Genomic DNA, 19190 nt, shown 5'->3' on the forward strand with positions numbered 1-19190 from the left:
CATGTACAAAGGAGTTTTAATTCAATGTGTCAATTTGTGTGTACATGCATCTTGATCAGTGACATCTCTTCCATCATTCTTCCTCCCCCTCCCATCTATCCCTTTCTTACCCATATCTAAAGCTTCCCAGTTACGTTTTCACAAATGTCTATTAAACTTATTTCTTTTTTAATTATTCAAATTAGCACCATTTGGGGAATCCATTTCCATTATCTATTTTTGTACTAATCTTACAACTAGAATAATAATTTTTAGGAGGAGGAATAATTTTTTAAACACCAAAACAACAAATGTATAACTACTCACTTCACATTCAGTAAGACTAAGTATTTCTTGTTTAACAGAACAGTCTTGCCTGGGGACTACTCTACCCACTACAGTTGGCACGGTTGCCAAGGACCAGGATCCAATCAATTTCCTCTCTCATTATTTTCAAGCCTTTGGAAATTCATCTCTTACAAAACACAAGTTGATTAGTCTCCATGAGGAGGTATGTTAAAATTTGCTTTGGTAGACCCTCTATTTCAAATTGCAGCATAGATCAACTTGAAATGAGGACCAAAAGATTTGCTATTTAGAAGTGTCAATTCTCATTTACAGAACGGTTGGCAAGTTGGAGAGAGATCCATGGAAATAATTAACAATTATTTAAATATCTATTTTATTAACAAGTTTCTTATTTTCCAATTCAACAAATACTTTTTATTGGCTACATTATTATTTTCTATATAACTTTCTATGTAATGTTACTCATCCACATTGAAAGATAAATTTCTATTTGGTGATGTTTCCTTTATGTGATGAAAAACTTTAAATTTCTTTTTATTGTTGGTGGTGGTGGTGGTGTGGTGGGGCTTGAACTCTTGCCTAGGCACTCTCCCTGAGCTCATCATCTCAAGAGTAGTGCTAGCCACAGCACCACTTCTGGTTTTCTGGTGGTTAATTGGAGCTAAGAGTCTCATGGATTTTCCTGTACAGACTGGCTTTAAACCATGATCCTCAGGCTCCTTAATAACGATGATAACAGGCATGAGCCACCAGCACCTGGCCTTTCATTTTTGATGTACTTCACTATATTTAGAACAGAAAATATCTTTACTCTTTGTTAAAATGTTACAATATGTAAAACCAAAACTAATTAAATGATTCAATGTCTATTTTCTCTCTGAGCTACCAAAGAAATTTACTGGGCAACACTAAGGTCTTACTTAGAAATTTAGCCAGTAATTAAAATAATCTCATGAAGATACATGCTTATTATTAATAAACATCCTAGCAGAGGAAGAAATAACTCATTCATATTAGTCATCAAAAGAACAAATAAAATTGACATTTCATTGCTGAGTTTGAAAACAATGTGAGGCCTTCTATACATTTTTTTAAATATTTGCTTGAACTGCTGGTGGGAATATACAACCACTCTGGAAAGCAGTCTGAAGGCCTCAAAAACTAAACATAGACCTTCCCCACAATGCAGCCATATCACTCCTAGGCATCTACTCTGAGCATCATGAACCAGGATACAATAAGGACACCTGCACATTTATGTTCATTGTCACACTAGTCACAATTGCCAAGATATTGAACCAGCCCAGAAACTGCACCGTAGATGAATGGATCCAAAAAACGTGGTGCCTATATACAATGGAATTTTACACATTCATTCAAAATGATAAAATAATGGCATTTTCAGGGAAATGGATGGAACTAGACCAAATCATGTTGAGCGAGATAAACCAAGACTAGAGAGACAAATGGCATATGTTCTCCCTGATATGTGAATGCCAGATTTGAAATGCAATGAGATATGACAAACTATATCTGATTGTAGACACCTCACATATGGCGTATACGCGTGCATAGATGAGCGAAGGTTAGTGGAAAGTGAGGGAAAATGTGCAGCAACAGAGCCCATCAGCTGCACCTGACATTGGTAAAAGTGAACCACACACAACTCCTGGTCAGCACTGGGAGGGAGGAAATGAGAGAGAATAAGGGAACAGATGATACTAAGCCAAAGGAAAGAAATGTACATTTCACCTGATGTATATAGGGGTAACCCTGCTTTATATCACTTCTAAAACAATAAATTAATTTAAAAAATATTTGCTTGTGAAGTGGTGCTGTGGCTAGCCTTGAGCGCTAGCCTTGAGCTGAAGAGCTGAGGGACAGCGCCCAGACCCAGAGTTCAAACCCAGGACCAAATAAACAAAATAATTGCTTGAATGCACTCATTCAATAACTGTTCTAAGATACAGTAGAAATAAGACTTTAAGGTAAAAAATGTATTTTTCTCTTTTTTACAAGGTAAAAAGTAGATGTTTAGTCTGATTAATATTTTGCAGATTAAAAATAATCAGATTCTATAAACATCACGTAGCTGGACAATTTCAAGAATGAAAATGCATGACTATAGGGAGAATGACTTAGCGTGAGCCTAATGTTTCTCCTCCTTCAATACAGTGGACAACATGGCCAGCCGCACAGTGGAGAAGGATTTCTTCCTCACACAATTCTCTGACAAGTGGTTCCAGTCTTCCTAGGCTTTCTGTTTCTGTTGATTGGCTCATAGGAATCTCCTCTTCTTCATTAGTGTCACTGTGGACTGGTGTCTTCACACCCACGTACTTCTTCCTGAAGAAATTGTCCTTCCTTGAAATATGTTTCATTTCAGTCACAGCTCCAAACCTCATGCTGAATTCTGTGTCCAGCAGAAATGCCATCTATTTGTGAGGATGTGTGTGTGTCAAATCTTCTTGGTTGTTCACTTTGTTGCTTCTGATTTTTTTTTCTCCTAACAGCCATGTCCTATGACCTCTATGTGGCCCTCGGTCACCCTCTACATTATGATGTCATCATAACAGAAGACTCTGTGTGCAGAGTCTTCTGGGAGTTTCTTTGAGGTTTAAACTCCCCTGAAACATTATATTTATCTTTCTGTGGCTCCAGAAAACTCCCACAATTTTTCTATAATGTCCTTTCTCTACTAAATATTTCTTTCTCTAAGATGTCTTTCACCACTGGTACTGCTTTGGCCATTGGAATCACATGCGGATTTTCACATGCATGGTGTTATCATCTATTTGGATCTTCAATCCCATGTTGAAAATGCCATCATTATAAGGGTGTTCAAAAGCCTTCTCTACCTGTATACCCCATTTCTTAGTCATGCTACATTTTTAAGTAATATGTTTCATTGCATGTTTGAAACCAGTCCCTGACTCTCTACATCCTGTGGATTTTTAGTGTCTATTTTCTATACAATGCATTGTGATCAAAATCCTAAATTTAATTTTTAAATGTAAATTTTAAATTAAACTTTTTCCATTTAAAATTTAAGTGTAAATTAAATTTTAGTTACATTTTAATCAAATTAAATTAAATTTGAAGTAGTTTAAATTAAAAATGGAGTTTAATATCACAACTTAATTATGAATACAATGTAATGGCAACCCTCAATTTAATTTTTTTTACACTCTAAATGAATTTTTATTGCAATTGCACATCCAAGAGTGATTTTTAACAAATGACTAGTAGGACTTTTTTAGGTGATGGACTCCAGACATACTTTGATGTACACAGCACCAAGTGTCTCAAAGTCATTAGGGAAACCAGAAATCAGGAATAATTGGTATGAGTCTGCCTTTTAAACAAAGTGACCAAATAATTATCACATCTTTTGCTTGCAACTCTAATTGTTTGATAAGTAGAAATAAGAATATATAAGTAATTCAGCATAATTCTGATAAAAGTATGAGTCATGTCCTCCTGATGTATCCTATAATATTGTCTGGGGCCTGGGCCACGAGTCTACAGAAAGCACCAGTAATTGTCACATTAATTATTTTAAGAGGCAATCACTTAACAGTGTATCCAAGACATTTTTTTTTCCTCTGGGAAAATCCTAAGATGTTAACCAATTGCCTTTAAAAAAGACCTAATATAAACCTTTGCAGTACAAATTTCACCTCACAATTAAAATACCTGAAAGACTTAAAAAAGACATTCCTGGTTGCATTAATGTTCATCCTGCCACTTTAAGATATTCTTAATACTTAGCAAAGATACTTGAGTCATGAAGAAAGTCTAGAGGTGGAACGTCTTTGTGCCAGAGGTTTTCACATGGTGAACTGCATGTTCTGCATTACTTTCCATTGGATGAAAAATATTTTCTCCTCAAGTGGACCTGCTGAAATTACCTCCTTCAATATGTCTTAGAAGTAAGCCATTGTCCAAGTTTTTGAAGAGTGTGAATTATTTAATGGTATGAGCTTCACATTTCTGTTGATGATCTATGAAAAGATTCTCTTCTTCAAATTACATGTTTTTATTTTTATTATCTATAAGTAGTTGTACAAGGGTGTTTCCACTTAACAAAGCATTTTATGAAGTATGAAATATAACATATATTGATTGATATCATCTCTTTAAAAGCTTCATAGATATTGAGGAGATTTAAGGTAGATACTATAGACAATAGAAAGTGACACTTATTTCTTTACCTTCTTTCCTTGTGTATACCCTACTTTGTATTTCCCTTGAATGACCAGTGATTGGGATAGGTGAATAGAATTTCCAGCCCTTTTCTATACAATGGCCACATGCTGTGCACATAATGCATATTACAAGGTGACCCAAATGTCTTCATCTTTCACTTTTTAACTGTGGTTTCTAAAATGTCCCCTCTACAGATCTTTGTCTTACACATTCTTTTTCTTCATTTCAGTGGCAGCCTCTATCACATATAATCTTTCCCATGCCTGGGCACTAGTAATCTTAGCTGCTCAGAAGAATGAGATCAAGGATGTAGGTTTGAAGCCAGTCTGAGAAAAAAAAAAATCCATCAGTCTTCTCTCCAGTTAACAGCAAAAATCTGAAAATGGAGGGATGGCTCAAGCAGTAGACTGTCAGCCTTGAACAAAAATGCTATTTCAAGTCCCAGGACTGACAAACACACAAAAATCTTTCATATCCTCACCAATCAGCCTCCAAAAAGACTCCAATCTGACACTTCGTGTGTGTTAGTCCTGGGGCTTGAACTCAGGACATGGGGGCTCTCCTTCAGCTTTTTTGGTCAAGGTTGGTGCTTCACACTTGAGTCACAGTTTTGCTTCTAGGTTTTTTTGAATGTTTTTTTTTGGGGGGGAAGTTAAGATCAGAGTCTCATGGGTGGGAAGGAGGCTTTGAGCCATGATACTGTAATTGACTTAATCCCTGCCACCATCCAAGCTTCTTCTTTGCTATCTGATTTGTAAATATTTCATCTGGCTCTTCCTAACAAGAAGTTTCACCCGGAAAATTTCATTTCCTTGTTACTATCATTTATTCCAATGTCTGATACACTTGGGAAACTTTCTTAGATTTTTAGTACAAATGAATAACACTACATTAATAACAAACATTTTAAAATATTTTGATCATTCATAGAACACCTCAGATATTATTACCAAATGACATACTTATAACAAATGAATAGGGAAAATGCTCAGGTAACATGGAGGAAAAATTTGTTATAGTGGTCTCTCAGTATTCCTTTATAAAGAAATCACACTTCAAGAAGTCCTCAAATTATTGCTTCATACACGTGGATGCTTTAGACAGGAAATTTTTCTAAATTCTTTTTTATTCTCATAGTAAATGAGATTTTTAATATATTAGACTATGAACTAAAGATAATGCTAACATATCACCTTACATAAATCTCAATAATTACCTCTCTTGGAATATGAAAACAAGAACAAGTAGGAGTTTATGATTTCAAAAATAAGTGAAGCTTTGGTTCCTGAATAGAGCAGCACACAAATTGACATATGCTGAAGACAAAGGACTTTGGGTTGGTTTGTTGTGGGAACCTTATACTAACAAGACTCGGGCTTCAAGGAGTTCCGGGCAACTTATCTGGCCACTTATCTCAGAAACCAAGCAGAGAAAAAGTAATTGTGAGATGCAGATAAAAATTTAATTACTTTCTCTGTATTAATTAAAAAAGAAAGATTGAGTACTACTCCAACTCTACCATCACTGGTACTGACAGATGCTCCAAAACTATATGGGAAGAGAGAATAGTTATACACATGCAAGCATCTTTGGTCAGTCAATATCTAAAGTCTATTCACAGTTTTATTGGTGTGAATAAAATTGGCTCTACTGGAAGACAATCTGCTTGGGTAATAGGAAACTACCACTGCTCATGGGGTAATTTCATTTGTTCACAGAATTTTTTTTTTTATCAAATCTATGATCTTACATACAGGGGCAACTCATCATGGAATGATCCGCCTATAAGACACACTGTTCCAGAGAAATTTAGCATGACATTATAAAAGGTGTTACTTGGTATGGAAGATACTTTGGCTACCATTATCTAAATGTCTTTAACCTTGAAGAAAAGAATTACTGGATGTGGATGAATGACCATTTTTTAAGTTGTTATTATAAAGGTGTTACAGAGAGGGTACAGTTACAAAAGTCAGATATTGAGTACATGAATTCTCTTTAAAGGATAATCATGCCTAAATACAGAATGGAGGAAAAATTGACCCACAATTTAAGGCAATAGAAGACTATACTTTCAAGAGTCATTTCTATGGTTGATTAGTAGAAAAATCTCACAGAATGTGTATAGTACCATATGGATTTTAATAAGTACTAAGTACATAAATTTGTTATCAAAAATACAAAGTTAAGGCAATGAGACAGACACAAAGCAAAAGCTCAAAACCCAAGTTTTTATATCATGGGGCATCTGCAGTCTTTTGTGAAGTCAATGCTTTCATGAAAAGCAGAATCTAAGTTTATGTTACAGCAAAAGGATTTGTCTTGAAACATAAGACAAATTGTTTGATGTAAATGCTCAGTAAATTGGGACAACATTGATATTTAGTGAATTTATACCCATTCATAGAATAGTAAGGTTGAGGATAAAGTGAATTTCTGAAGACTACTTAATATCATTTTAGGATTTTAGTTGCTATTTATTTTCTTAAAATTTTGAAATGTAGCAACTGTACATATTTATAGGGGGAAGTATATTGTTTCCATACAAATGCATGCTATCCAATGATCACATAGGGTATTTGTCTTGTCTATTCTTGTTTTTAACCATTACTTTATATTGAAAACATTCTAATTATTGTTCTAGATCACTGAATAAATTGAGCATTCCAAAGAGAATCCTTAAGAGTCCGTAAGAGAGCACCAATAACTAACAAGTCCTTCTGAAATCTCAGTCTCAAAATTTAAGAAAGAAAAGCAAGAGTACTTTACATCTTAATTTGACAATTACTTTGCATGAAAAACAATTGAGTAGATATTGCTGGTGTAGGCCAGAGGTAGATTACTTTCTCAGTATGTACAATTCCCAAGATTTATAGCATAAAAGATAGAGAACAAGGTAAGAGATAGATGATAATGATAGATAGACAGACAGACAGACAGATAGATAGATGCAGACAGACAGACAGGGATACATACATACATACATTTATACATCATACACACAGATAGATACATAGAACATTAGATAGGTAGGACACAGATAGAAGAAGGAATGAAGAAGGAAAGAAGGACAGAAAGCAAGAAGGAAGGAAAGAAAGAAGACAGACAGGAAGGAAGGAAGGAAAAATAAGGAAGGAAGGAAGAAAAAGAAAGGAAGAAAGAGAGAGAGAGAGGGATGGAGGGAGAGAGGTAAGGAAGGAATGAAGGGAGAGAGAGAAAGAAAGAAGGAAAGAAAGGAAGGAAGGAAAGAAACTGACATACAGAGAAAACGATTGGGTTAGAGGAAGGAAAAAGGAAATGAAGTTTGTATGCAACTTCAGAGCTAACTAACATAGTTATGAGTCCTCCCAAGTAAACGGTTACACATAGATGTTTCTGTGCAAATTGTAACCTGCTTCCGTATCTGCCCTCTTGGCAGGCAGTGAAGAGAGTCCAGTATGGCCAATGTCTCCTTGGTGACAGGATTCTTCCTGTTGGGGTTTTCTGACGTGCCCGAGCTGCAGACATTCCATGGTGTGCTCTTCCTGCTGCTGTACCTGACAGCCCTCGTGAGTAACCTCCTCATCACCGCTCTCATCACCCTGGACCTGAAGCTCCAGACACCCATGTACTTCTTCCTCAGGAGCTTGTCTCTGTTGGATGTCTCTTTTGTATCTGTTCCAGTCCCAAACTTTATTATTGACAGCTTCACACACAACAATTCCATTTCCATTCTGGGATGTGCCTTCCAGATACTCTTGATGACTTCCTTCGCGGCAGGAGAAACATTTGTCCTCACTGCCATGTCCTATGACCGCTATGTGGCCATCTGTCACCCCCTGCATTATGAGGTCATCATGAATGGCAGGGCCTGTGCTCTGATGGCAGGTGCATCCTGGGCCCTTGGAGGACTCTTTGGAGCTGTGTACACAGCTGGCACGTTCTCCATGCCTTTCTGTGGCTCCAGCGTGATCCCAGAGTTTTTCTGCGATATTCCCTCATTACTAAGGATTTCATGCTCTCAAACACCCATTGTAGTATATGTAAGCATAGCAATTGGTATTTATGCAGGCGTGTCTTGCTGCATCTGCATTGTGATCTCCTATGTTTATATTTTCTCCACTGTGTTTAAGATTCCTACTACTCAAGGTCAGTCCAAAGCTTTCTCCACATGCCTCCCCCATCTCCTTGTTTTCACTGTTTTTATGCTAACTGCTTGTATTGTGTATCTCAAACCACCTTCAAGTACACCATCAGTTCTTGACAGACTGCTTTCTGTGATCTACACTGTATTGCCTCCAGTATTTAATCCTGTCATCTACAGCCTGAGGAACAGTGACATGAAATGGGCTCTGCTGAGGTTGCTCCAGAGACTCAAGGCTAAGAATTTCACTTCCATCAGCAACTCCAAGTGTCTGTGCCTATGACAGAGCACCTCTTAGTTAACAGGGAACGATTTTTGTAACTTTGGAAAGTCATTAAGAAAGAAAAGAAAATCCTTTTTGTTTCCTGACTGTGATTCAGAATGAGTTTTACTTCTGTCAGTGAAGGTTAATGCTTTTAATCTGAGTTTAAAGACAAGCTATAGAATCTGTCAAAACTGGGCGGGGAAGGTGGCTCAGTGGTAGAGCGCTTGCCTTGCATGCATGAGACCCTGGGTTCAATTCCTCAGCACCACATAAGCAGAAAAAAAATAGCCGAAAGTGGGGCTGTGGCTCAAGTGGTAGAGCACTAGCCTTGAGCTGAAGAGCTGAGGGACAGCGCCAGTTTTCAGGCCCACAACCGGACCCCCCCTCAAAAAAAAGAGTCTGTCAAAACTATAGTAAAAGTCACATTAATCATGAGAGATTTGCTTTGTTTATTCACTAGTGCCTCCAGTAGAAAGATATATCTATATAGTCTGTATAATGTACCCTGAAATTCTGTGTCATATTAGAATAACTTTCTAAACTTTGCATTTAATTGTTAATTGTTAAGAAAATAATCCAACATTTCTGTGAATTTTCATTGATGTTGTGCTCTACTCATTTATGTTATTGGTGTTTTATTCAGTTTAACTATGTAAATGGAAAGCAATATAGTCAATGATGTCTTTAAACATCAAACATCTAACAACTTCTTTGTATGACATCAACATTATCCTGAAGTATAATTCAAATGAAACTTTTCTCACATCTAACACATTAATTTATCTTTATGTTTTTTCCTGATAGACTTTAAAGGTCACACCACTTTGTGTTCTGTCCCTCAGTAAACGCAATATGTTTAACAAATGTCCTCAATGTAAACATGAACCTATTATCAGAGTTTACTGAGAAGAATGTCAGAAGAGACAGAAATCATAAGCTAGCTTTACTTATATTTATATTGGTAACATTTTATTGTTTTAAGCATTTTGATAATATTGTATTTATTGCATAATTCTCTAGTTACTTTTCACTGTTCTTTTTTCCTAAAAGGTGTTTTATATCACAAGAAAAGACAATCAAAGCCCTGAGGATTTTTTTCCTTTAGAAGACTGATTGCTAATAAACGAAAAAGTGATAGAATCATAAATGTCATAAATTTTGATTATCTGTATTGTAACTGATTAGAATAACTTTGGTATCTCTGTAACAGATGATTTGGTTGCTTTGTTTGCAGTACAATATATGGCTGAATGATGTAAACTTGTGAAAACCTTGTTTCCCCACCCATATTGCAATCTTTTCCTCTCAATATTTCATAATCCTGTTCAGTCTAGGAATGGACATTTGAACATATTCCTATGATTATTGCAATACTTTCTAGATTAAACTTTCTAGTTCTAAGCACAGTGTTCAGTGATAGTTGGAATCCAATACACGTAGAACACTCAATTCTGATTTGGGTATTTGGTAACAAGAGATTAAGATGAATACACATCATGTCAACCATTGTTTCCACAGTGAATGATCTATTTTTTGGTCAGAGTGGAGATAAATGTCCATGGGCCTCCTAATGCAGGCATGGAATTGGCTGTCAGTGATATGAACCAGGCCAGCATAGGAAGCATGGCAGGTGTATCCTGATCATGCAGGAGTTGCCAGAGAACCTTGTGTTCCTCTTTTTTCCTGTGCCCTTCCATACCCCCTCAAGCATCAAGTAAAGAAGATGAAGTTGGTGAAATTCTATGCTTATCTGGTACAGTCCAATCTCTCCTCCTGACTCCTTGTCTCCCTAGGTGCTGGCTACAGAAGTTGCCATAAAGTGAGCAGCTATGGAAGATTAGAAAAAGGAAATCAGGGTTTGGGTACTCTCCATGAGCTTTTTTACTTATGTCTAGTGCTCTACCACTTGAGCCACAGCTCCACTTCTGGCTTTTTTTTTCTTTTGGTAGTTAATTGGATATAAGATTTTCACAACTTTCCTGCCTAGGCTGGCTTCAAACTGCCATACCCAGATTTCAGGCTCCTGAGTAGGTAAGATTACAGATTTCTTTGATATATTTGGCCAAAGTACAAAAATGATGCATTATGAATTTATGTGTTAATTCAAACTTGCTTCCTTTATTTGGGGACTATTGTGAATTGAACCCAGGTCTTGTTTATGCTAAGCACTTAGTCTACTCAAGAGTTAGGTTCCCAAAAATCAAGTTGTTTAATCTTTGTTGGATCTTATTTCTCATGACTCTTTAAACTTTGTGGCTCATTCAAGAAAAAAAGTCTCATTCTATAAATTAATAGAAATTATTATTATATGTAAAAAACTAAAAACATTTCATTTCCACAAATCTAGTAATTTTACAATGGTTTTCTAAAAATAAAATATTTGGAAAGATTCTGCAGCCATCCATTTAGAAAGACAGTATAAGTTCATATATCTTTGAACTAAACCTAATGACCCAAGAGAGAGAACCAAGCTCCAGAGGATTCATCCCAACACAAGCAGCTCCTTAATAACAAATTGTTTTCAGGTCAATCTCACTTTGCTGAAGTGGAGAAAATGTTAAGACTCCAGAATGAAGGTGAAGGTAACTAGGACAGGAAAGGATCTGATGGAAAAGACAAAGAAGAGACAGAAACGTAACGAGAAGTTTCTAAGAGCTTAGGAGACGGAGTTAAACTATGATGAATGAAAAAAGAAATAAAGTATAACATAAGGAAATGAGAGAAGACTGAAAGGGAAGGAGGAAGGGAGAGGGAGAGAGAAAATTTATTTCAATCAGAATACTGTATTTTTACATAAAATCATGTCATGAAAAGTGGGCAAAGGTACATTCAGAAGGCACAATGTATGGAGTTTATTAAATTTTATGGGGAGGAATTTGCACCTGGGTAAGTTTTAATCCAATCTATACCAGTTTTTTAATTACATATTTGTGTTATGTGAGAGATCCATCATAATTGACCTAAAATTTAACAAGCATGTGAAGTCTTCTTAAAATCAGACACATTCTAAATGTAGTTACTTTGCATAACATAGTGGCTATTTCTGTGAAACAAAAGTTCTGTATTCAACAATCAAACTGTCTATGAATGAGAAACACAATTATTTTACTCTGATAATTTTTTGTCGGTCACAGGGCTTGAACTCGGGGCCTGGGCGCTGTCCCTCAGCTCTTCAGCTTAAGGTGAGCACTCTACCACTTGAGCCACAGCACCACTTCCAGTTTTCTGAGTGGTTTATTGGAGATAAGAGTTTATGGAGTTTCCTGCTCAGGCTGGCTTTGAACTGTGATCCTCAGATCTCAACCTCCTGAGTAGCTAGGATTACAGGTGTGATATACCAGAGCCCAGCTTAATTTTAAAAATCAAATAGTAGTTAATTTTTAAAAAGTCTCTTATTTAACTTTATATGGGAGATTCTGAAACAGGATCTCTCTAGCCTTACATCAAGCCTGAGATCCTCCTGCAATGTCCCCAGAATCAGTTACAAGCACTGAATCTCATTTAGATTGTCCTAAACTTCACACTAAAAACACCTACTTACTGATAGAACAATAAAAATCAGGTTTTTAAATATGGAACATGATTACTGTTTCAAGTTCACATGAGTTTGAGATATTTGGAAAACTTGGTGACTTACTTGAAAGTAAATATAAGGATGTTATTAATTATATGATGGCAGATATTATATTTACTCTCCAGTTTTAACTTATCAACATTTGCACTTTAAATCTGGGAAATAAAATAGATGAATATAATTGTTCAAATCCCATACTCAGAAAAATTAAATCCTTGTCATTTCATACAAAGTCTTTTGACCAGAAATTCTCAGTTTAATATGAATTAAACTATCATCTTTGTGAATCCACCAACCAGATGTCTGAGGGATTTTCAGAAAACCACAAGTTGTATCTACCATGTTTTAAATGCTGTGACTTTGAGATCAAATTCAAGGTTCTCACTCCCCACTTTGGACCACCCACTTCTAAAGGTAGTTTCCTCATCTGTGAAGCTTGGATCATAGTAAGGAAATTATGCATCTAGGATTGATAATGTTCATGTTCCATGTCAGTCACTGACTGGTAAACTAGCATTCACACTGTCTTAAGTGCTGTAACAGAGGAAAGAAACTTCTTTTCTTCACTCATTCTGAAGAAAATTGGCTGACAATACTATACAAATAACAGATTAACAAGAGATAACATAACAAAGGATAGCTGGCAGACTAAAAAGACATAATGGTGAAAATGGTTAGGCAATAAATTGAGCAAGCTCTTATTGGTTGCTATTCCTTTTTGTTTTTCTTTTTGTTCTGTCTTGTCTCTGGATATAGGTCAGAACACTTGTCATTAGAGGGTCATCAAGGGAGAGAAAGGAGAAGCTAAGAGAGTAATCTTCCAGCATTTGCAGTTTTATCAATTGCCTTAGCTTCAACCCCAATTTACTGTTTCTTTCATTATAAAAACATGGTGATCCTTAAAGTTTGTGTTTCAAAACAGGACTACTGAACAATAAAGAGAAAGCAATTTTCACATTGACTCTTGAATTAGTTGTTTCTCTTATAGACACCTGCTCCTCCTGAGAGGTTGAAGCACATTGAATATATATTGAAATTTCTTCAAGAAAATTTGGAAAGCCATTACTTATGACTGGCTATCTTTTCTAGTTCCTGTTGTTCTGAGCCACATCGAGTAGTTAAGATAATTTTTCATTGATGAGATGATAATCTAGATTCTTTTGCTATCATAGGAAATTTTAAAAACATACACATAAAAAGAAAAACAGCTGCAGGAAGAGGGGAAAATTTCAGCAAAGCTGACATCCTGATTCCTGTGCCGTAGTTAGCCTGGGCTACAAATTTGAGTTTATGCAGGAAGTTTGGTGTTGAGGAGTGTAGAAACCTGATGCCCAAGACAGAACATTCCTATTAATTACTAATCAAGTTTACTTGCAGATATAACAGTCGTATCTTTCATACTGATCTTCTAATTCATGGGGACTGGGCTAAAAACAGTATTCAGACATAATTTATAAGAATCATCTTAAGAAATAATATATAAATGGTTTCCTGTCTTTGTCTTCTTCTCATTTCATATATTATCCAGGATATCCCCAACTCAGAAAGCTGGATGTTAAGTGAATTGTCTAATATGGACTTTTGTTGGGAAGAAAAAGTCTCATACTCATAAATTTAAATATGAAATTGTGCAGGCTTGAGAAGTTAAAATCATTTGAAACTATGTTCTTAATGTTTATATTTTACTATGAATTATTCTTTCAGCAGACAGAGCTCATGATTAAAATATCAATTTTGAATCATTATCTACCAAGCATGATTAATGACAAGGACTTTTTAAGAGGCCAGTTTCTGTAAAAGACTAAATTACATGTATTCCTTCCTTCAAAGCCACACAGAAGGTCTACTGAGTCAAATGAAATTGCCAGCATTTTGTGAGCTTGGATTGGGACCATGGAAGCAGCAGAGAGGCTAGATTTGAATCTTGGATATGAAATGAAAGCATCAGTAAAAATCTTTGCACATCATTACTATTTATTGCATATTAGTTTCCTAAACTACCATAACATATTATAATGTATGTGTTTAAAATAGCAGATATTAACTGTCAGCTTCAAGAACATAGTGGGCAGGCAATAAATATCACACTTCATCTTATTTATATGAATGTATTATGTATGTATGTATGTACATAGGTATGTGTGTATTTTCATTGGTACTGGGGCCTGAACCCAGGGATTTGTGCTGTTGCTAGCTTATTTTCATTCTAAGCGAAGGCTCTACCCATTTGAGCCACAACTCCTATCCAGGTTTTTGCTGGTTAATTGGAAATGGCATCACTCAGACTTGTCTATCTAGGCTGGTGTAGAAGAGCAGTCCTTAGATCTCAGCTTCTTGAGTATCTAGAATTACAGGCATGAGCCACTGGCCCCCAGCTAAAAAAAAATTTCTTTTTATGTTTCTAGGACTGCATGATTGGACCAAATCCCTCATTTTGTGCTTCTTTCTCCTACCATATAAACCAAGTAATGACTACCAAAAATGAGACTTTACTACAGGATTTTCTCTTACTGGGTTTCCCGGGGACCCAGGCCCTTCAGCTATCTCTTTTCATGCTCTTTCTTGTGATGTACCTACTCACAATTGTGGGTAACGTGGCTATCCTGTTGTTGGTGAGTACCTCCCAGCAGTTACATACCCCCATGTACTTCTTTTTGAGCAACCTTTCTTTCCTGGAGATTTGGTATACCACAGCTGCAGTCCCCAAAGCCCTAGCCATTCTGGTGGGGAGAAGCCGGACTATATCCTTTGCAAGTTGTCTTTTGCAGATGTACTTGGTTTTCTCATTAGGCTGCACAGAATACTTTCTCCTGGCAGCCATGGCTTATGACCGCTATCTGGCCATCTGCTTTCCTCTACACTATGGGGCCATCATGAGCAGCCTTCTCTCAGTGCAGCTGGCTCTAGGCTCCTGGGTCTGTGGTTTCTTGGCCATTGCAGTGCCAACAGCACTCATCAGCAGCCTATCCTTCTGTGGCCCTCGTGCTATCAATCACTTCTTCTGTGACATTGCACCTTGGATAGCCCTGGCCTGCACGAGCACACAGGCAGTGGAGCTGGTGTCTTTTGGGATTGCTTTTGTGGTCATCTTGAGTTCCTGTCTTATCACATTGGTCTCCTACATATATATTATCAACACCATCCTCAGAATCCCCTCTGGCAGTGGCCGAAGCAAAGCCTTTTCCACTTGTTCCTCCCATCTCACTGTGGTGCTCATCTGGTATGGGTCCACCATTTTCCTTCATGTTCGGACATCCATCAAAGATGCTTTAGATCTGACCAAAGCTGTCCATGTCCTCAACACAGTGGTGACTCCAGTGCTAAATCCCTTCATCTATACTCTACGCAACAAGGAAGTCAGAGAAACTCTTCTGAAGAAATGGAAGAGGAAATGAATCTCCAACATAACAAATGGTTTGTAAATTGTAGTCAGTATCTCTGCAGAGATAACATGTAGGATCAAGGAAAATCAGAATCTTTGATTCAAGGACAGAAGAGAGCAAAGGGAAAACAACCTTATAATTCAAAAGGAACTATAAAATATTAATCATATGTTACTGTTTCTACATTCTCTTTTGTTTTTTATTATTGTTATTGTATAGGTGATGTACAGAGGGGTTAGAGGTACATAAGTCAAGAAATGAGCACATGTCTTTTTGAACACTGTTGCCACTTTCCTTGCTTACTCCCAGTTTTCCCTCCTCACCTCCTCCCTCACAAATTATATATCAAGAAAATGTGGTATATGTACACAGTGGAATCCTACAGTTCCATCAGAAAGAATTGTAATTGTACCATTCATAAGGAAATTGAAAGACTTGGAAAAAATTACATTGATACATTCTTACATGAGAATAAAATGTTTTAGTATAAGCATATATTACTTTTTAAACAAAAATCACATTTAATTAGTGTCTCCCAACTTTGACTTATAAAATGAATGATATAATTTTATTGATTTTATTTATTGCATTAATGAGGGAACATCATGAAAACTCAACCTTTATTATTAAATTATTTTATTTTATAATCTAAGTAAAAATATTATAGAGTTGTATTTGTGAAATAAGGGACATGAGAAATAGAGAGATTTTAAATAAGTAAAAGTGTTCATGAAATTAATAGGCAATGATTTCAATATAGTATGTTTTCTTTGTACAGAATACAGTAAAATAGATGAGGATGGTGTTAGAAACGGGATAATTTTAGTGTGTCACATTTGGTGCAGGAGGAACATGAACAAGACCATCTAAAATGTTGGTGTTGTACGATTAAAATGTATCAGCATTAGAAAGTGAAAATTGTGTGTTCTGATGAGTGCCAAGACAAAGTCACTGAGATCTGAGCACCCACTAGTTTCAATAAATGACAATAAGAAGCAATAATCATAGGTATTTGGTTTCTGTTCAAAGGAATTACATCAGTAGGAAATAAAGTGTAGTACCTTCCTTTTAACCCACCAATGCACAGAAGTTCTATTTCCTAAAAATTACCCTTTTCCAATGACTATGGATTAGAAACAGTACATCAAGTCCAGGCGGCTTCTGTTGGTTCTACTCCATCAGCTTGCCATTGTAGGGAGTGGAATGCTGAGTGGCAGTTATCTCTTAGGCCTAGGTTGTTTATATTTTCAAATATTTGAAATATCTTTGAAATATCTGAAACTTGCCCTAGTTTCAAGTATGTACTGTGCAAGGAAAAAACAAGCCAGATATATATTTTAAAGAAATAGGAAAATATGTTTTGTTATGAGGGTGATACACACCAAGTTTCAAAAGGTCTATGTTAAAAGTCTACTGCCTAAGGTACTATAGGAGCAATAGGTATTAGAAGCACTATAAGCACTACTCCTTTACAAAAGATTTAATTCTGGTGCCCTGTATCTTATATATACATTTTTCTAATATGGGGAGGGGAAGGGAAATAACAAAATGCTGAAACGAGGATACAGGCTGACCCATTGTAACAATGAGACGTACAAGACACTGTATCGAAAACAAACATTACGACTTCAGGCCTGGAGGAGGGAGAAGTTGGGGAGGTGGGCAGGGAAGGAATAGTAGGGAAAAAACAAAGGAGGCGGTAACAATGCTCTATAGGAAATGTACTCATTACCTTATTTATGTAACTGTAATCCCTTGTACAGTATCTTTATAATAAAAATATAATATATATAAAAGAAAAGCATGATGTATTTATCTATAGTTTTATACAACAAGTAAACTCAAAGCAATGAAGATTCTAAAATTCAGGGAAAACTGTATTTTTTATGTTTCAATTCAATGAGGATTGAACAGTCAAGCTTAAAAGTGATTGGATAAAAGAGTAATCTGAGGAGAAATCTCTTATGGTCTATTCATCAGATTTATTTACCCTGCAACATTCCTTCTTTATGATGTTGAGAAGGGAGCTGTCTGTCAAATGAAGGTCTTCCAGAAAGAAGGGAGACTACAAAGTGATGGTGCTAGTTATTAGAGCTGACTTTGGGAAAGAGGAATGCTATTTCTGACCTCATCTGGGGAAGAGAAATTCTATCTAAAATTGTCAGCTGTGCAATATATACACCCATTCTAGTGTCATATATAGGTTTAGGATCTGAATTTATGTCATTGACATGGAAGATGATTCTAAGGAAAATTATATATTGTTAAAGTGGGATCAGGACCATGAAACTCGATTAGGAGTTTATTATTATTATTTAAAAAACACATAATAGTCCATGATGAAAATTTAAAAATCATAGTTCATGGAACATCAACTATGGGATTCATTGGGTGATTGGTAAATACCAACTGTATTGTAAGAATACAAATTATAGCACATAAAATTATTAAAAACCATAAATAAATAATAATAAAAGTAAAACCATAAAAGAATATGTTTCAAATAGAAACCATGTACCTCATTTTAAATTAAAAGGTTTTCATCAATTATAGTGACTAGCCAGAAAAATTGAAATTAATGAAAAACAGATATTTTACTTTTATCTACCAGAAAAAGAACAAAACTAAATGTAATCAGGAGAGTTCTGCACCAATATGGGAAAATGTCAACAAAAATAGACACTATAAAACATAATCACATAAAATACTAGAAAAGTACAATAGCTGAAATAATTCTTTAGGGAAGATGCAATAGGAAAAGTAAGTAAATAGATTAAATTATTATAATAAACTTAATGGTAAGTAATTTAAAATTGCCTATGAAACTAAAAGATTATAAAATGGAGAAAGGTGAAGAAAAATTAAGAGAATTATAGTACACAATTAAGTATTCAAGTATATAATATATATTATAGATGTTCCAGTAGGTTTATTTTATTGTGAAAATACCATACAGAGGGGTTACAATTACATGGGTAAGGTAATGAGTACATTTCTTATCAAGCATTGTTGCCTCTTCCTTTGTTTCCCCTTCCTATCACTTCCCATCTCCCCCCAACATGTCCCACCCCCAGCCAAAGTTGTAAAGTTCATTTTCAACATAATGTCTTGTACATTTCATTGTTGCAAGGGGTCCACCTGTATCCCTATTTAAACATTTGTTTTTTCCCTTCCAGTCCACAAATTCTACCAACATCAAATACAATGGGGGAGGAACAAACAAAGCAACAAAGAAATCATCTTATAAATATGTTAGAAACAATAGCAAGAAAGAAAAAACATTTGAATCCTTATCTTGGGGTTCATTTCGCCTAACAACAACTTACCTGACCGTTTCTGCTTGTCTCA

At 35.8% G+C, this 19190-nt stretch overlaps 2 protein-coding genes across 2 annotated transcripts; both read left to right on the plus strand.

Moving 5' to 3' along the window:
* Nucleotides 1-7934: 7934 nt before the first annotated feature.
* LOC122103920 (olfactory receptor 14A2-like) lies at nt 7935-8903 on the plus strand. The gene has a single exon (XM_042674605.1). The coding sequence runs from the start codon at nt 7935-7937 to the stop codon at nt 8901-8903; it is 969 nt and encodes a 322-aa protein (XP_042530539.1).
* A 6024-nt stretch (nt 8904-14927) lies between these two features.
* LOC122103664 (olfactory receptor 6F1) lies at nt 14928-15854 on the plus strand. The gene has a single exon (XM_042674223.1). It carries the CDS (start codon nt 14928-14930, stop codon nt 15852-15854), a length of 927 nt encoding a protein of 308 aa, XP_042530157.1.
* Nucleotides 15855-19190: the final 3336 nt, after the last annotated feature.

This window comes from Dipodomys spectabilis, unplaced genomic scaffold (assembly GCF_019054845.1).
Source record: "Dipodomys spectabilis isolate Male_0828 unplaced genomic scaffold, ASM1905484v1 ptg000019l, whole genome shotgun sequence".
NCBI classification, from domain to species: Eukaryota; Metazoa; Chordata; class Mammalia; order Rodentia; family Heteromyidae; genus Dipodomys; species Dipodomys spectabilis.